General features: G+C 40.5%; 1 protein-coding gene across 2 annotated transcripts in view; it reads left to right on the forward strand.

Moving 5' to 3' along the window:
- Positions 1–20,151, forward strand: part of DIP2C (DIP2 acetate--CoA ligase C (putative)) — a 367,574-nt gene that overhangs the window by 176,160 nt on the left and 171,263 nt on the right. The window contains exons 2-3 of one of the 2 annotated variants that reach the window (XM_087826047.1): positions 16,390–16,461; positions 18,084–18,251. In XM_087826047.1, the coding sequence (XP_087682173.1) occupies positions 16,390–16,461; positions 18,084–18,251 (240 nt within the window). The remainder of the gene's footprint in view (positions 1–16,389; positions 16,462–18,083; positions 18,252–20,151) is intronic. The other variant, XM_087826049.1, reaches the window with a different exon arrangement.

The raw sequence follows: 20,151 nt of genomic DNA on the forward strand, positions 1-20,151 counted from the left end.
GAATGTGTCATCTCGGTTATGGGAACAAAGACCCTCCTAATGATTGCTTTCCCCTATGCTGTTTGAGTGTGGCTCTTATTTTCCACGGAGCTTTTGAACAGATTTCTGCATGTCAGTGACTTGACAACGAATTATGCATTGTGGGCCTTTCTGTTGCTCTTTCTTACTCTGCATAGGCTGGCTTTGGGTCGAGGCTGGGGTGGGTCATCTGCACACTTCCTGGAGGTGAAGGATCCTCCTGGTCTCCCTGTTCACATAGTTAAACCGTTTTTATCTGTTATCCAAATATTGAACCGAGTTGACTTTATCAGTTAAGTGCGATCAGGAAGTTGGAGTTTAATTCCTGAGTGAAGTAACCATGATGAGAATGTGCCTTTTGGCTTGGTATTGAAAACAGAGTGATGGGGAAACGGAGGACATCCTGTATGGGTTTAGACAGAGTCTGTGATTGGCTGCAGGGTTTATCAGGTGTGTGAGAATCTTTATGAAAACCGTAGGGGAAAGAATGGAAAGGAAGACTCTTCTTGAAATAGAAAGTGTGTTAAAAATGCAACCTAATTTTCTGTGTAGAGGTTCTTCAAAAGGTAACCCAATTTTCAGTTTAACAGTAAAGTAGAAGCTGGAGAACTATTTCTGAATTTTATTGAAATTGTTTTCTTTCTTCTTACATATAAACCACATTTCTCTAGGCACTGACCATGGGCACTGTCTCCTCCTGGACACTCAGGTGATGCTTTGAGTGAAGGAGGCATGTTATCCTTCCATGATTTTTTGCCAACTTGTAAAATATGTGACTTTGTAGCTCATTATACCTCTTGTATTTCTCCGTGATAGTAGTTTCATTTTGTTTTTAAAATTAACACCTAGTAAAACTGATTTTCTTCTTGGTGTTGGTTCTGTGAATTTTATATTGCTTCTTAGCAAGTTGTTTATCTACTTTGTTGAAGTGTTTGTTCAAGTCTTTGTCAGTGTTTTAATCGGAATGCTGCATTTGCCCAGCTTAGTTTCTTAAGAGTACCTTTTTCCAGATCAAATTTTTAAATTTTGATAAAGACTATTTTCCATTTTATTATAATTTTTAAGGCTTTATGCTTTTAGTGTCGTGTCTAAGAATTCTTTGTCTAACCCAAGTCTGGAGGATTTTACCCTATGTTTTATTTTCTTCTAAAAATGTTATAGTTTTATGTTGAGGTTCTTCCCCCCCTACCCCCCCCCAAATAGATGTCCAGTCATTCCAGCACTATGTTGAAAAGACCGTCCTTTCTCTATTTAATTCATTTTGTACCTTCATGAAAAAACAATTAGCCCTATTTACATGGGTCTGTTTCTGGACTCGACTCATCTATACCTTCACCAGTACCACATTGTTTTGGTTATTATTGTAACTTTGTAGTAAATCTTAAAGTCAGTCAGTGTGCCCTGGCTGGTGTGGCTCAGTTGGTTGGAGTGTCATCCCATACACCAAAAGGTAGTGGGTTCAATTTTCTGTCAGGGCACATACCTAGGTTGTGGGTTTGGTCCCCGGTTGGGGTGTGTACAGAAGGCAGCCAGCCAACATTTCTCTCATCAATGTTTCTCTCTCTCTCAAATCAATGGCAAACATATCCTCTGGTGAGGATCAAATAAGTAAATAAAGTCAGTGTGAGTTCTCCAACTTTATTCTCCTTTATCAAATTTCTTTAGCTATTCTCGTTTCTTTGACTTTTCACCTAACTTTTAGAATTAGCTTGCTTATCTCTACAAAAAATTCTGCTAGAATTTTAACTGGAGTTGTGTTAAATCTATAATTTGCAAAAACTTAACATCTTAATTTATATGGACCTTTGTGGGGTTTTTTCCATCAGCATTTTGTGGTTTTTCAGCATGTGAATCCTAAAGATCTTAACTGACCCTTCACATTGTGTGTTTTGTTAGATTTATGCTCAAATATTTCTTTTTTCATATAGCTACTTTAAGTGATATTGCTTTTATTTATTTATTATTTTTTTAATCCTTACCTGAGGATATTTTTTCCATTGCTTTTTGGGGTTTGAGGGGAGAGAGAGAGAGGACAGACATTGATTGGTTGCCTCCTGCACATGGATCGAGTCTGCAACCTAGGTACGTGCCTGTGGCCTGAATGGAACCTGGGATCCTTTAGTTCATGGGTCATTACTCTAACCACTGAGAAACCCGGCTAGGGCAAAATGATACTGCTTTTAAAATGTTAGTCCCAAATATTCATTGTCAGAATATATTACCATGATTTGACTTTGTATCTTGTACCATTGCTAGAGTCAGTTATTAGATCCAGGAGTTAATTTTGTATTTTCCTTGGGATTTTCTGTGTAGGATTTCCCTTTTTTCCTGTTTTCATTTTCTTCCCTTTTTGCTGTTTCTTCTTACCTTTCACTTGGTATGGATTTATTTTACTTTTCTTTCTCTATTTTCTTAAAGTAGAAGTTTAGATTGTTGGTTTGAAACCTTTCTTTTCAGATATAAATAAACCTTTAATGCTTCATTTTTGTTCAGTTGACAATACTTTTTACTTTGAGAGCTCGTAGTTTTGTGTAGTTCATACAAATCTCTTTTAGCTAGTGATCAAGATGAAAATTCCTGCAGACTTTTATCCTGCATTTGCTCCATAATATTTTCACGCTTTGTGCCTGGATCTTCAAAATCACAGTAGCTGAACTTGTCAGAGAGATGGTGACGCGTGGTTTCTTGATGACATAAAAGTTATTAAGATGGGAATTTGAATTTAAATGGCCTGGGACAGGATTTTAGGGTTTTTATTGTACAGGAGGTGAGAAGATCTGTTGAATGATGCTTGCTGTGCATGTTCTAAGGTGCTGGCTTATGTGCTGACATAAGGATAAGTTCACTCTCATTTGCGCTTTCGCACCCTGGGCCCTTGGAGTATCTGAACTGCTTTACTCTGCGAACTAGTTTACAACATGACCACATTTTCAACCTGTTTTTTTTTTGCACATGAATTTAGGCTTTGATTACTCATTATTTTTTCTTATATTAAAATGTAAGTAGTTTTTTCTCTATTTTCTGTTTGTATGTGCTCAACTTCCTTCTATCCCTCTATTACTGGGATAGTGTTCCATTGCATTGTTACCTTGTAAAAATTAAAAATTACCTGTAAATGCATGTGTACTTCAGTATCTGGTAGAGATCCATTAATTTCAACAGTAAATCCAAGGTTTTTGTTTCTAGTTCCTTCCTTCTCTAAAAGTGAATCAGTGGGTGCAGGATTGTATATGTTATGCTTTATTATTTGCCTTTTGAATACAATGTATTATTAATAATTGCCACTTGATCAAAGTTGGGAAAATTGTTTAGAAAGCATAACGTTTTGGTAAGTTATAAGTTTGACTGTACTGTTGTGGTTGTTATTATTTAATTGTGTGGATTCATCAGAATTTCATCACACAGACATGAGCAGACATGAGGTGCCAGGGTCGTCCAGATGTTTGATTTCCAGCAGTTCAGGGTATGCTTAACCTCACAAGTGATTTTGTGTACCAAAGCTTCAGAGAGTTTGCTGGAGGATTTTCTGCAGCTTATTGGTCTCACAAAGAGAAGTAACTATTATAGAAACTTATTCAGAATAACCTATTGCACACGTCTTCTGCTAAGCAATTTGCTCTTCTTATTCCCTCCCCCACTTCTTCCAATTCCTAAAGTCCTTTAAATTAACAGCAAGCCTTTTCAGGACTGTCATTATTTTAGAAAGCAGGATTTATGTGTGTGTAATTTGAACATAAAAATACATAAAAATTTTAGCATATTCTATATCTTTCTTAATATTAAGGATTTTGTCTTTATTGGCTTAAGAGAGAATCTATTTTTTTTTAATTTTATTCTTCAGTTATGGTTTACATTCAGTATTTTGTATTAGTTTCAGGTGTACAACATAGAGGTTAGACAATCATATACTTTACAAAGTGTCCCCCCTGATATTTCTAGTTCCCACCTGGCACCATACATAGTTATTAAAATATTATTAACTGTATTCCCTATGCTGTACTTTACATCCCTGTAACTACTTTTTAACTACCAATTTGTACTTCTTAATTCCTTCACTTTTTTCACCCAGCCCCCTTCTTCCCCTCCCCTCTTGCAACCATCAGTCTATTCTCTGTATCTGTGAGTCTGTTTTTGTACGTTCATTTATTTTGCTCTTTAGATTCTACATATGAGTGAAATCATATAGTATTTGTCTTTCTCTAACTGGCTTGCTTCACTTAGCATAATGTCCATCTTTTCTTTTACAAATGGTAAGATTGCTTTCTTTTTATGGCTGAGTAATATTCCATTGTATATATGTACCCCAACTTCTTTACCCAGTCATCTTTTGATTGGCACTTAGGTTGCTTCCATATCTTGGCTGTTGTATGCTGCAGTGAACATAGGGGTGCATATATTTTTTCAAATTAGTGTTTTGTGTTTCTTCAGATATATACCCAGAAGTGGAATTGCTGGGTCATAAGGCAGTTCCATTTTTATTTTTTTGAGGACCCTCCATACTGTTTTCCATAGTAGCTACACCATTCTGCATTCCCACCAACAGTACATGAGGGTTCCGTTTTCTTCACATCCTTACCAACACTTGTCATTTGTGGATTTATTGATGATAGCCATTCTGACAGCTGTGAGGTGACATCTCATTTGCATTTCTATGATGACTAATAGCATTGAGCATCTTTTCATATGTTTATCAGTCATCTTTGTATGTTCTGTATGGAGAAGTGTCTCTTCAGTCCCTCTGCCATTTTTTAATTGGATTGTTTTTGTGGTGGTGAGTTGTATGGGTTCTTTATGGATTTTGGATACTAACTTCTTATTGGATGTTTCATTGGCCAACATCTCCTGTTCAGTAGGTTGTCTTTTCATTTTGTTGATGGTTTCCTTTGCTGTACATTTTTTAGTTTGATGTAGTCCCATTTGTTTATTTTTTCTTTTGTTTCACTTGCCAGAGGAGATAATCAGAAAAAATACTGCTATGAGAGATGTCAGAGATTTTATTGTCTGTGTTTCTTCTAGGAGTTTTATGGTCTTACATTTAGGTCTTTGATCCATTTTTAGTTTATTCTTGTATATGGTATAACAAGGTGGTCTAATTTCATTTTTTTGCACATATCGTTTTCTCCATTTATGAATTGACTGTCTTTACTCCATTGTATGTTACCTTCTTTGTCATATGTTAATTGACCATATAGGCATGGGTTTATTTCTATGCTCTCTATTCTGTTCCATTGATCTGTGTATCTGTTTTTATGCCAGTACCATGCTGTTTTGATTACTTTGCCTTGTAGCATAGTTTGATATCAGGTAGTGTGATACCTCCAACTCTGTTCTTTCTCAGGATTGCTGTGGCTATTTGAGGTCTTTCGTGGTTCCATGTAAATTTTTAGATTGGTGTTGGTATCTTGATAGGGATTGTATTGAAACTATAGATTGCTTTGCATAATATGGACTTTTTAATGATACTAATTCTTCCTACCCATTAGAATGGAATATGCTGCCCCATTTATTTGTATCTTCAATTTCTTTCTTTAGTGTCTTATCATTTTTTGAGTACAGGCCTTTTTACCTCCTTGGTTAAATTTATTCCTAGGTTTTTGGGGGTTTTTTTGATGCAGTTGTAAATGGGCTTGTTTTCTTAGTTTTCCTTTGATAGCTCATTATTGGTGTACAAAAATGGAGCCAATTTCTGGCATATTCTATATCTTGAAACGTATAATGGGAGAGAGTGTTCAGTCATTCTTATTTTCCTAATGAGACCTTTGTCTATTTCCATTTTTACTTTCCATTACTGGTCCAGATGGGATAATTTGTTTAAGAAAGTCATGGAATCATTAACTTAGCACCACTTTATTTCTACCTTTAAAAAAGTTTTTAAAGTGAAAATGTAACTTATTTAATCTTTCATTCAGTAAACATTTAATGTCTCTGTTTCATTTACAACCCTCTATCAATTGCCTGGCTCATTGTAGGTATTAATAAATATTTGTTGGATGAATGAATAAATTAGAAAATAAATTTAGGATCATTTCCATGGCATTTGGAAATTTTGAGGTAAAGTTTAGGTTTGAGTATGAAGTGAGAGCTGAGTGTCACCCTCCCCATTTCAGATTTGATCAGTGTTGAGCCACAGTGTCCTCTTGAGATTCTGGATTCCAGAAGGTCAGAGTGAGCCTGTGATGCAGGGTTTTATTCCATCTGATAGAATAAGTAGAGTTGGCTCCTTGTTTCAAGGGAGGAACACTGACCCATGTCACTGTGCCTCTGGGAGGCTGGGTGCTTACCGGCATCTCTGGGGCTTCCAACAGCTCTGGACCGTGGACCCTGTTGGGGGACAGGCAGGGCAGGATGCAGGGAGTGGACTGTGAGCTCACCTTTGACCCTGACGGCTTACCCTCAGGGAGGCGGTTTGCGAGGGGGGTTAGCACATGCTACCCAGGGTGTCATCAGCTTGTGGAGATGCCAAAGAGGGCCCAACCTGGCCCAAATCTTGTGTAAAGATTTGTAGGTGGTCTACGCTTGCTGAGGGATCCCCAGTTTTACTCCCTGGGTGTAAACTTGCTCTCAGTGGTCCTGTTTGCCCCAGAAACTCACCTGAGTGAGAGGTGACCGGCTTGGAGTTGGGGTCCATCCACCCCTCTTCAACCATGGTGGTATCGGGTTCCTAAGCACTTACGTTATTACATTGAAGGGTTAATGTTATCAATGATTTCTTTAGGATAACATTAACAATTTAACAAATGACAACTGGACATTCCAGGTATCCTTTGGAAAACTACCGGTATAGATCAGCAGTTTAAAAAGGGACAGGTTATGGATGTGAACGCTTTGTTTCGTGGCAGCAGTGCTGGCAGCAGGCAAGTCAGCAGTGAAGTATATGTAAGTGTTTGTTAATCTAGCTGTTAATCAGGTAGTGTTTTCAGTCCATTCAGAAGGAATCAAGAAAGTTGAGGATCATCTTAGAAGAAAAAGTAATTCAGATTAAATTCTTCAGAATTGGTGCCTTTCCTGAAAACAGGCAGTTGAGAATAATAAAAAATAAAAACAGGAAGCTGTTCTCAACACACTCAACGGTTCTTGTGAACTAGAGTAACGTTGATAAGAAATATCAGTTTGCAAATAAATAATGCCATGGAGTAAAATTTAATAAGCAGTTCCAGAGTTTTAAAAATTTTGTTAATTATTAGCAGATAGGATTCAACAAATGCTCATAGCGTCCTTTACTCAGCTGCACAGTAGGAATGTTTCAGGCTTCAGCCATCACTGGGTAAAGCATGAGCTAGCACTGAGTGCTGATGGGAGATTCAATGTGGTAGAATACGGGAGAGCGCTGTAAATCTTGAGGTAAGCTGCTTTCTTCCCTGAAGTATTTTATTTAGTTGAGACGGAATGGGCAGAAATTGAATTTGGGGTAAATAGGTAAATAAAATGTAAGTCAGTCATTGATGGACAGAAAGTACATTCCTAACAAGCCCACTAAAGAAAGCTGCCTGGGGACCTGTGGAAGCAGGAATAACAGTGTGTGTACTGTTTATATGTCACAGAGGCCGAGCCTGGCCATGATTCTGAGTAACCATCTATAGAAGGGAAAATTGATAAATTGGAGTTCATTAAAATTAAAAACTTTTGCTTTGTGAAAGAACCTGTAAAAGGATGAAAAAAGACAAGCTATACACTTGGAGCATATATTTGCAACTCACATATGCAACAAAGGACTATGTCCACAATATATAAAGAATTCCCAGAACTCAACAAAGTTACCAAAAATCCAGTTAGAAAATAGGCTAAGGACATGCACAGACATTTCACCAAAGAGAATGCCATCGGAAAATAAGCATATGAAAATAGTTCAACATAATTAGAAATTAGAGAAAAGCAAATTAAAACCATTTTGCAATATCACTACTTAGCTATTGCACTGGCTAAAGTGAAAAATAGTAGTAATACCAAGTGCTGGCAGGAATGTAGAGAAACTCTCCACCCTTGGGGACTTTGCTAGGAATGTCTTTTCCTGTGTAGCCCTGGGATTCTCAGGCACAGGTGGTTCGTTGGCCATGGAATCTCTCTGACCTTCCCTCGCTGAGGCTGTGTCCAGGCGGACTCTTGAATCCTTTGACTCACTGGTGCTGTAATAGAAGTGGCCGAACAAAGAGCCGTAGCTGCTGTGAAGGCCTTCAGATCCCTGGCTTAGATGACTCTGAAAACACTTAAAATCAAAATCTTGGTGAGGGAGAGTGTGCTTCTCACACAGGAAGCTAGTACTTCATATATTTGTGGAAAATCAGGGCTTTCTTGGCATTGGGTCCTTGCAGGTTAGCACCTCCCTAAAGCTTATGTGTGTCTACCCTCACTCTCCAGCTCTGTTTGCAGGGACTGCACTGGGGAAACTCTTGTTTACTCTGCTGCGCACTTCCTCTGATGTCACAGTGGTTAAGCCTTTGATAAACTCAGCCAGTTTCTCATTTCTCCCTCTGGTCCTGCCTCTCAGGAGAGAAGTGGCTTCTGTGGGACCCACTTCGTAATCATCACTAGTACTTCACCCCTCACGCCCTTCCTCTCCCTACACTTGTAGATACCATCCTGTCTGCTGGCAGTAGGCTGCTCCACAAAATCATCCAGATCTCAAGAGTGACGTGGACATTCGTTTGTGCAATTTGTCCTCCTTCCTCTTCCACAAATGCCTTTGACCTTCCTGCAGTGTGACATGTAGATGTTCCCATTGTGGGATGGTGCTATGGCCAAAGTATCTTAGTCTTGCTGAGGCTGTCGCCTGCTCTGGAAAATGAGGAGGGTGATGATGATAGATCTCTAAAATTTAAGTGACATATTTATGTGTATGTAAGATGCCCAGTAAGATCTGGCTCACTGTAGATAATCAGTGCTCCTTCCTGTCCCGTCTTATATTTTGTGCTTCTATCCCCTCCCATTGCAAAGTACAAAGTATGATGGTCTCTCTCTGTCCCTCTTTAGAGGGGAGCTTTCAGGGAGGAGGGCGAGAGACTCACAAGATGTAAGGCTTAGATGAGAAAGGGCTGAGCCTTCCAGGACCCTGGTCCATCTCAGTCCCATCTTAGCCTCTGGATTTCTAGCTATAAGGAAAGATGCTTTCCATCACCCCTTCCCACCAAGGAACAGATACATCCAGTAACACCCACTTGCCTACAGGTGGAAATGCTCACTAGGGAAGCACCATCTCAGAAGTAGCTTTATTTCATATTTATGTAGACTTCTCAAGAACTATCTTCCTAAGATTGTGTTTTGTTTTTTTAATATATTTTTTTATTGATTTCAGAAAGAAAGGGAGAGGAAAGAGAGATGGAAACATCAGTGATGAGAATCATTGATTGACTGTCTCCTGCACACCCCCTACCTGGGATCAAGCCCCCAACTGAGCATGTGCCCTTACCGGGAATTGAACCGTGATCTCCTGGTTCATAGGTTGACCCTCAGCCACTGAGCCACGCGGCTGGTCAGGCTTGGCTTCCCTTTTCCTTTTTGAAAAAAGGAGGGATATCTGAATCCCAGAAAATGGTTATACTTGCTTGCTTGAAGAATTTTTAGTGATTATAGCAGTTTTGCCTGAAACTGACCTATTTAAATTTTCTAGACTGGTGAGCCAGGCTGACCACTGGTGGAGTATCTTGGTGGCTGTTGTGGGGAGCCCCTGCTGGGCACTGCCTGCTGGATCTGATCATGTAGGGACCCTGGGAGGGGAGGAGGCCAGCGGCAGGAGAACTTACCCCTCTCTATCACACAGCGCACACTCCAGCGTTTTGAAACTTTAGAAGGCTTTTTTGGAATGCTCATTTTTAAGATCTCCAGGGCAGTGTGGGCCCCAGGACTTCTGTGCTGGGAGTGGTTTTCCTTTAACATCAGCTAGCTTGTTTTTAAGTCAGCTGTGGGTGGACAGAGGTTGGTTCTTTCTCTCCTATGGTTTAGAATAGAACAGACTCCAGATAGGCTATTTTCTTTAATGCCTTCTACAGTCGGAGTTCTTGGTAAACCAAAGTGAAAATCTATAGGGGTCATTATATTTATATATATGTATGTATGTATGCATATGTATGTATATATGTATATGTGTGTATGTATATATGTATATAAAGATAAAGTCTTAGGTGATAGTATCCAGAAACTTACTGGCCAGAATTACAATTTTAACAGGATGGCACATTTAAAATATTTTATTTTTTTTTCTTTCTGGCGATGCCATTAACTAAATGTTTTAAGGAACTTTTTGATCATTCATATAAACATAAAAATCCCAGTCATGTGAACATGTAGTTCTTGAGAATTTTTCCCCTTCATACTAAGTATTAGAATAAGCCTTGGTGATTTTATTATCCTACTGCAAAGTTTTATGTTTATCATGATTACCTTACCTAAAATATTCTTATGGAACATAAATTTACATTAGAAATATGACATAAACTAATGAGCAATGAATACAGCATTATAGATAGTAACAAAGAGAAGTGTGGTCACTGCAAAATGATTGTGAACATTGGCATGAGAGGGCCAGGCTACAGAAGGACTTGTGGCCCTTTGGGTGAGTTTACTCTCAGTCCTTAAAGCACTGAGCAGCTTTCCACTGGCTCCAGGCAGGAGGTCACGCCCTCCTCTTAGTGACAGATTAGAGGGCTGCGTGTAGAGAGAGGACAGTGGTTGGGACTGGAAAGCTAGTCCTAACTAGTTCTTTGGATCATGCAGGGAGAGCTCTTGGCATTTGGCATCAGTGACAGGATGAAACAGGAGATGGAGGACATCCTTCAGGATTTGTGACACCTCTGTCACCTGTCTTTGGCCTCACCTTTCTGAAAGGATCATTGCCACAGTCCCTTCTGGCTTCTAACTGCACGGAACTTGCTGCACACAAGCAAGTCTGCTTTCATGTGCCTTCCCACCCAGCTTGGGGGCCAGAGCCATCCTGTGTGCCCCTTAGTGTCAATCACACGCTTGAACATGTAGTAGATGCTGGCAAGTACCTGTTTCATGCTGCCTGAGACATTTTACTTTCTGTGTATGTGATTTTTTTTTTCCTAATTAGAGTAGAAGGTTATAGGTTTGTTATTAATATTTTACCATGAGAAGTATGAGACCCTGAGAAGTCAGGTGCCCTTGTGGAGTCACCTGGCTTGTGCTTAGGGGGAGGAGAGGTCCCTGGTCTACTGCTCCCACTCCCCTAGACAGGTGGGTACTTGCCCAGATAGCACAGCCCTTCTCTGCACAAAAGAAAAGCTCATGCAGAGCTGCTGATCGTTCTCCAGCAGAGGGTGAGAGGGAGAACGCCTCCAAGGGTGTCCCTAAGCCTTATAAAGCCATTGGCTTAGGAAAGAAATGCCGTGAAGGTTCCTGACAGCCATAAAATTCCAAACATGGAAATGATTGCTTTGTTATATGAAACATTGGTTCCAGCATTAAATAATAAAATAAACTCCTGACACCAGAATGGAAACTATCATCATTAAGCCGATCTGTTTACTCTGAACTGATCCTGGCATGACTGGAGCTCATATGTTACTGGTAGGTCATTCTTCATTGCCTCGAGACCACAGGGCTCTGGGTTTTCCTGTCCTGGCCAGATGTGTACAGGCCTGGTGGCTCTGCACAAACGTCATTGGGCTGAAGTGGCCAGAATGAGGCTGAGATGGAAAAACGGTAGCCATGGTGTCACCTTCACTCTGGCATTTGTGGGGCCGGTTTTCCCTTCTCTTTTCTCTGACTTAGCCTTTACTCTGAAACTCTAGACTACAATATAAGTAAGAAAAAAGACTTCTGTTTGGGGAGGGAAATAAGAATTATCTTTTCTGTTTCAGTGTGATTTAACCGTCTATTTACTGATGGTTTTACTTTACTGCATTTTCATTGTAAATTTATGACTTGTCTGTAACTGTCATTTCTTTGAAACAGAACACATGACAACTCTATTTCTACTACTGGAATTTAAAGTCTTATGGAACTTCTTTTAGGATAACAAATTATATTTTCATAAAGTGGAAAGTGCTTCAAAAGATCACTTTAATTTTCTCCTTACTGAGGTTACCAATGATTTTTTTCATTAACTTTTCTGTTACACATTCTTATTTCTAAAATGAAAAGGGAGTTAAATAAGTGGGTGTCTTGAGTATTCAAGCACGGAAAATATGCTCTTTGGAATTTTATATGGAAAATAATCTAATGTGGATCCTGTGGTTCATGCCTTCTAACATTAGCAGCTACTTTTCAAGGAGCAAAAATCTGTAGACTCAGCATGGAGGGATAGGGGGTGATGAGCTGCACCTCTAGTTGATGGTGATCTTTTAGCTCCAGGTTGAGAGAATATTAATTAACCTGCTGTAAATCATGGGCTATTCCTTGTAGGATGATAGATGTTAAATGCTTAGAGATGTGACGTAGAGCAATGGGTCCTCTTTAGTAGCCTTTCTGCCTTGAATTTCCAGAGTTTTACTCTGAAGGCTGTGCTTGTTACAGATTCAGGGTGAGGAGAGAGGAGGTGTAGCCAATTGATCTTTCCGCCTGAACTGACACAAAGGGAAGGAGGAACCATGGTGATACCAATCTGCTTCTGTCTGTCTTATGTATCTATCCATTATCTATTATCTATCTATATCTATCTAATTTACCTACCTATATCTATCTGTTGTTTACTGATCACCTATCTATATGTCGTCTATCAATCATCTATTTTTTGTATCAGTTTGTCATCTATTATTTACCTGTCATCTAACTATAGCTATCATCTATCTCTTATCTATCTTTATTATATTAGCACAAAAACCTCATCAATTGCTGCAGAACAATGAGCAGAGCATAAGCACCCCCACTAGAAAGTTTGCTACTAGAATTTGCAGTAAGTTTGTCAGAGAATCTGTTGGATCTCTCTGAAGAGGTTCCAGAATTAAAAAATACCTGGACTTTCTCCCTGAAAAAAACAATACAAGGGCATGTTTAGTCCTGATGTTCAGGGCACCTGAGTGAACCGGGCCCCTTGTTACATATGCTAGAACCTTTTGGGTAACACACAAATCAGGCTGTTGTATTACACATTTTAATAATGGAATTGTTATCTGTTTTCCCCTCTGCCCTTTCCTGGATGGTTTCTAAGCAGTGAAACTGTCACCCTGTGTTTGCTGTGATTACTAATGCAGCTTATGTCCAGTCATTTATTTGAAGTCACTCTGTGACACTTGTGTCTGATGCTCTCTTGTGTGACTAAACCTGTCAACAGGCAGTCCTAGTTTGTGAAACAGCAGCGGTCAGTCTGGAGGACACTGACCCATGAGGGCATCACAACCTGGTTTTGAGGATGAGCCCCACATACGGTGTAAAATATAAACCATCAGCAGCCATCGATTGAGGCCTTGAGGGGAGAGCAGGGCTACAACTTGTGCAGAATTCTATGCATCGGGAGCCCAGACACTCCAGTGTGGCTGAGCTGGGCTGAAAGTGAGACAGTGACAGCAGGCAGTGGGTGCAAGGTTGTTCCTGAGAGCAGGATTTCCTGAGCGGCTAGAACTGGGCAGGACATCCAGAGAGTGCTGACCACATCGGTGTTGGCTGGAGTGGCAGATTCTATGTGTGGTTTCAATGGGGAAAGTTTTGGACTTGACCAATCTTTGTTTTCTTTTTAGATCTGGGGCTCTGCGTGAGAAACATAAGTACTATTTGTACCTCAGTTTCTTACCTGTTACATCAATTGTAAGGATTAAAAGAGATTATTTAGGACATGTAGAACAGGGCCACACTGACATCTTCCCCTTTAAGAGGGGTTATGGATTCTTGGGGAAAGTGCTTAATGTTCCTTTAGGCCTAAGGCTTTAACAAGTGAGACAGACTTCAAAGAGTTCAAAGTGAGTTTCCTGTGAAGTTGACTTACCCTGAAAATTCAGGGGCAGTTAAATGTTCATCTGAGCCCAGGTGGTGTGGCTCAGATGGTTGAGTGGCATTCCATGCACCAAGAGGTCACTGGTTCGATTCCTGGTCAGGGCACATGCCCAGGTTGCAGGCTCGATCCCCAATAAGGGACTGCATGCAGGAAGCAGCCTATCGATGCTTCTCTCTCATTAATGTTTCTATCTCTCTCTTCCCCTCTCTCTAAAATCAGTAAAAACATAAAGATTTTTTTTAAATGTTTATCTGAGAGATTTTTAAAACTTGAGCTGAGTTTTGGGTATAGAATGAACTGAAATGGGACTGGTTTGCTAGGGCTAAGACTTGATGGTGGACTTGCACACAGATCCTGTGGGGTGACAAGTTCTGAATGACCAGTGGAGTTGGCTGGGAATGGACACCCAGAGCCTCTTAGAAGTCCAGTATGTGCTGGTTGATGGTGCCTCCACTGATACATTCTCTCTCACATCTTCCTTTTCCTGGTCCCTGCTTTTATTTCATACAGGTGTGTCCCCTCGGTTGCAGGATTTGTGAAATGCTGAGCATGAGCCCAAGTGGATTAAGTGGGAGTACAATTAGCATGGAAACTAGCTTCCTGATAGTTTTTTGTTTCCCAAAGACTGGTCAGGAAAGAACCTGTGGTAAAGGACAGTGAATCTGTTGGGGAGATGGGGGAAGCTGCCTTCTGAGGGGTCCCCGGGGGCGGTGAGAGGATGGACCTCAGACTGGGAGGTTGTTCCTGCTTTGCTGTCAAACAGCAGAAAGTGCCCCCTCCTGCAGGTTTTTTTTTCATGTTTTCTCAAAGCCAGATGTTTTCCTCTTTCTTGCAATGTTACCCAATGAGCAGTCGGCTAGAGCAGCGATTTTCAGCCTTTTTCATCTCATAGCACACATAAACTAATTACTAAAATTCTGTGGCACACCAAAAAATATATTTTTTGCCAATCTGACAAAAAAGTATAATTTATAATTTTGATTCGTTCACACTGGACGGCTATTGTTGTGTTGGTTGTCATTTTTTATTTGACAATCTAAGGGAAAAGAGGTCAGTGCCCTTGGCTAAGTAAGCATTGGCATGTTTTTAAAATTCTTGGCGCACACCAGTGGAAAATCACTGGGACAGAGAGAAGTCGGTGATATGGGAGAGGTGAGGTGTGAGAGCCACTCCTCAGCCAGTGTCTCCATATGCTCACTTACTCCCTTGTCCTGATCCATCACAAAGCTGTTAAAGAAATGTACATGCATGTGGGTATTGAGAGTGTTGATATTTTGGACAGTAAAAAAAAAAAAAAAAAATTTGACGGGGTCTTTCCAAAAGTATTAAACAACCCCAGTGCTGAGCACCAAGTGGGCTCAAGTGCAGAGCATGGCAGACCTGTGATGGCGGCCTTGTTTCACTTTAGTCTGATCAGCCCACTGACATTGGCTGCCCACATTAGTGTGGCATCCAATATACTCATCAGCCGAGAGCAGAATGTGTTTCCTGTATCCCTCTGTTATTTATTGCTCCATGTTTAAAAATGAGTCATGTGTTTTGTGGGGTGGACAATACTCTGCAGTGAGCTGTGAGTTATGTTCAGACATTAAGCATTGAGGGCGCTTTATGGTCTGATCAAGTTTAGTGAGCATATCTTGCTAGAAAAAGCAAATTTACCAATTTGTGCATGACCCATAACTTTTCATTTGCTTGCTATATTTTTATTCAAACTCAAGTTTTTGGCTCTTCTAGGAATGATAGTTTGATTAGAATATTAGGAAAAACTGAGCAGATTCAAGGGTAACATCAGTATTTTGTGTGCATTAGTGTTTACATTTGGAAAGGCCATTGCATGTCATAAAGGTTATTTTGTCCCATGTACTCAACACTTAGGAATGTTAGCATGGTGATGATGGCTCCTGCTCTTCTGTATGTGAAACTCTGGCTTTAATATTTTAATTCTTGTTTCACTGATAAGCACCTTTCTGACATATTTTGCATTTCCATAGGTTCCATGTTCTTTTTTTTTTTTTTTTTTTTTACTTAATGTTCCATTTGGTCTAAGTCACTTATTTTCAAAAATACCCTAGCATTTTAAAGTCCTAGGAACTGACATGCCTGATTAGAAAATAATCTCATTAATGGAAGAAGGCGCTAATCAGTAATGGTTTTGGGTAGCTGTCACCAGCATGGACCTGTGCAATCCGTGGTTGATTACCTTAATGAGAGCCGTGCAGACTAGGGAGATTTCCTGCTCTGGCAGATGTGAATAAGGTTGCAAGATTCTAATTCTGGGCCCCGTCTGAGCTGAAACCTTGAGAGGAGGGCTGGGGCAAGAATTTTTGTTTGAGGACAGGGGAAAAGTCAAGGAGAATGAATACAGTGTTTTCTTTTTAAGTTAAAAGGCAAACAGAAAACGCAGTTGTGACTGTATGTCTTTCTATACTCTTGAGTGATCAGCCCTACCCGTGAGCACCATTCTAAATCTGTCTTTCCTTCTCTTATAGGTGACATCACACAAAAAGGATATGAAAAGAAGAGGTCGAAATTAATTGGCGCCTACCTGCCCCAGCCTCCGAGTACGTAAACTTTGATGGTATTTCATCATCTAGTTTAAAGAGTTAACTGCAACATGCAAGAGGGAACTGAGTACAAATCTTTCCTTAGTCTCTGATTTGCATGAAGACTGTGCTCCTGATGTGGCACTGGCCACATCTGAGTCCTTTGTATGACTGCTTGTATGTTTTATGAATGTAGAACACATACATGATATTCTATAGGTGTGCCTAATATATTTAGTAAGTATTGCATCTATAGAGGGCAATAATATGGTTGATTACTTCAAAATGCTATAGTAATAAAAAAGATGAGAGCAGAAGTTATGATCTAAATGGTTTGGGGAGTTAAAAATTATTGCTGTTGCTTATAGTTTAATTAATCCCAGGTTTTTGTTGAAGTCATTAGGGGTCAGACCAAATCTAGAAACCTAGAAAATTATATAATATCCTGCCTGGGATTATGAAATCATGAAGGTTGATTTTGCTTAGAAATGTGATTGTAAAACATTATGGATTCTTCCCAAAAGTACAGTCTGTTTTACTCCGTGTCCAGATTTGTAGAATCTCTTTGCACTTGAGCCAGGTTCTGTCCATTTCAGGAAACATGAAATGATGCCAGACTGGAGTTCCCTCAGCTCAGTTCTAATGAAGCTCAGTTTGGTTTGAGGGTGACCTTGAGATGGCTAGGGTTTGGGAATAGCTTAAAGCCAATGCAGGTAATGCTGTATTCAAGGAGAAATGATAGCAATATAAATTTTGAAGGCACTGCTTGAACTCTACAGTTTTTACTGTTAAAACAATTTTTAAAGCTGCTCATATGCATCTGCTGGAGAAGGGTTAAGCCTGCATGTGTACGTAGTGCACAGATCCCCAGCTCTGTCCTCCCTGATCTCCAGGCTGTGACACACCCACCAGTGCTCTGTTAGCATGGTTAGGAGTGTCTCCTGGGGCTCACATTTCAGGAAACTTAATTTGTGTGTTGAGCTTCAGCTGTGTTTGTTAGCTTTATTTTGATTTTGTGTGTTTTCTTTCTTTCCTTGAATCTTAAGAGAGTTAACATAAAGATGGACCTGTTGTATAGCTTGACTTAGCCAATGGGCCAGATTTCCTGTTGTCTGGCTTTTGAGAGAAAGAAGCCCTGTTCTATCCAAGTAAATTAAAAATAAGTCCGGTTTTTGTTTGGCTGATGCCCACATGTGAAAAGCTTTGGGGGTATGTGTGGGCAGATGAATAGCCGGTGGTCTCCCCCTTTCTTCCTCCTGTCGTCCTCTAGCAGTACCGTGTGGTGATGGCTGTCTTTGTGGGCTGTGGTTGTGAATCCCTTTTAGCAAGCAGCCCCTCCACATCTTGGAGAGAGGCTGGTTGGCTGATTGTAGGCTCTTGACATTGCCGGGTTCTTATTTCTGTGCCTTACCAAACAAGAGTGAAACAGAAGCAATTCCCAGAAGATGGTTCTCCAGCCACAGTACCAAGAGCATGGCTGCCTATGTGGGCTGGGTGCTCAGGGTGGCACCCGTTGTTGCGTGGTCCCTTTGGTGTTCTTTGTGCTGTTCTGCATGGGGTCTGCAGCTCTGCTCAGCGCTGTAACAAATTAAAAAAAAACTAAAGTTTGAATTAATTAGTTTTTTTTCGACTTGTTACAGCAGCGAACGGAGCTGCGGTGGCCCGGTGTAGACTACAGCACAGTGAAGGCGCCCCGAGGAGAACGCCACACTCTGGCCACATCGGGGTGTGTGACATCAGAGAAGCCGCTGGCAGGGAGCGGGTGGCCAGCACCGCGGGAAACCGGCCTCTGTTTTACTTTCGTTTCGGTGAGCGCACTTTTCTGAGAGAGAGAGACCCCATGGCAGGGAAATGTTTGAAATGGACCATCACCCAATCCCATTCTAAACAGAAGTGCAGGGTTTAGCATTGGAGTATCCTAGGGGGTTCTGTGTGTGAGCCCCATTCTGCAGATGAGGTCACACAAGTTTTCGGGGGCCACAGTACTCTTTGGTCTCAGAGTTGTTGCAGACCCCAGAACCATGACTGTTCTACTGACTCAGGGCCAGTTCTGAGGGTTTTCTATTAAAATAGAATATGCTGTTGTAACAACCTTGTTTTCACAGTTGGGACACTGTTTCCAAACACTTGAGAAAGAAGAATGCATGGCAAATTCTAAAATTCTTCTTAAAATTATTGGTCTTCTGCTGACCTTTGTCTCATAGCCAAACACCTCAGCGAAGGAAGAACTAATAGGTTCTGGCCTCTGAGACCTGCTGAAGGGAGTGAATCTACAGCCCTTCACATTCCTGTCTCCAAAGGGCAGTGTTATGGGGTTTGATAGAAAAATGAAACCAATTACTGATAGAATGTATTCTTAGAGGTAGTGATCCTCAGAGGTCAAAATTATGTTAATGGATAATATTTGAATACAAGAAGCCAAAAAAAGTGAGTTTAACACAAAAGAATAAGAAAATAAGCATTTGTAAGTTTTAGGCTTGTCTTCAGGGTTTTACCTCTGAATTAAAAGGCATTGTTTGAAAATCATGCACAAATAATGAGAGAAAACTTAATGTTACAATTGGCCCCAAGGCCTGGTTGCCCCATCAGGGCTTCTGTTGGTCCCCTCTAAACTGTTTGCTGACAGATATGATAAATGTCCTTGCAGGAAGAATGGAGGGTTGGCTAGTGGGCGGTGGAGTCCAGTAGTAGCTTTGGGGTCCTTTTCACAATTACAGAAGGCTTGCATACCTGATTGAAATGTGAGGAAGAGAGAGCCTTCTTGGGAACGTTCCTCTGTGGACCTCATGGCCCACCCCATTCCCACTGAGAGGGAAATGGCATAGTTCAGGGTTTCATAAATGTATTGTGCTTAGACCAATGCAATAAAGTGTTAGCAGTTCTTATCAGTTCTGTGTAAAGAGGGTAAACCGAGGCCCAGGGTTACAGTTGGTGACAACAGCCAGCTGGGACACCCATTTCCAGAGCATGATGATGATGTTGGTGCTTTCTCCTCAGTTCACCTGGGATCTGAAGCTAGGTCAGTGCCTGGCACTTAGTGTTCAGGGAGAAAGGGTCTAGTCTTCATTTTTGTCATGTTATCTGAGGGGAACTAATTTATGACCCAGTGGCTTCCTATGATTTTGGACAGTTACCCCACCTCTCTTGGGACACCTCACCTTCCCAGGGACCTCTATTGGCCTGTCTCTATTGTAGACACTCTGGCCAGCCTGCAGCTTTCCTGAGAGGTAGTTTTCAATTGTGGTTTGAACTTGAGACCCCAACGATGCTGAATTCTGAGCTATAATTGTATTTTGCTAATTACTCATGTATTAGTGTTATTAAGGAGGAGGCACCCATTTCAGCAGCAGCATTTGGTCAAATCCTTATGACAGATAATGAGAAGGACCCCTCTTGTTATTGCCCCTGGGTCCTCCAGTGGTGACAGGTTGAATTCTACTTTGGAGTCGCATATTTGACTTTTGGCTTTTTCTTATTAGAACCTACCTTTAAGCCACCTTAAATTTCATTCACAGTGAAGTCAGATAAAAATTAACGATTGAAATATGCACACTAATACTTTAGTTTCTTTTAATGTCCTGTTGCTAATGACCTGTTAAAGCTGTTCTCCTTTTGTCAAATTTATTTACTTTGAAAACTTTTTTTTTTAAACTCTGTATTTTAGCCTATGAAAGTAAATGTTGACAGTGCTGCGTATTAGCTTTCTGA

Source organism: Miniopterus natalensis, chromosome 1, assembly GCF_054644295.1.
Source record: "Miniopterus natalensis isolate mMinNat1 chromosome 1, mMinNat1.hap1, whole genome shotgun sequence".
NCBI classification, from domain to species: domain Eukaryota; kingdom Metazoa; phylum Chordata; class Mammalia; order Chiroptera; family Miniopteridae; genus Miniopterus; species Miniopterus natalensis.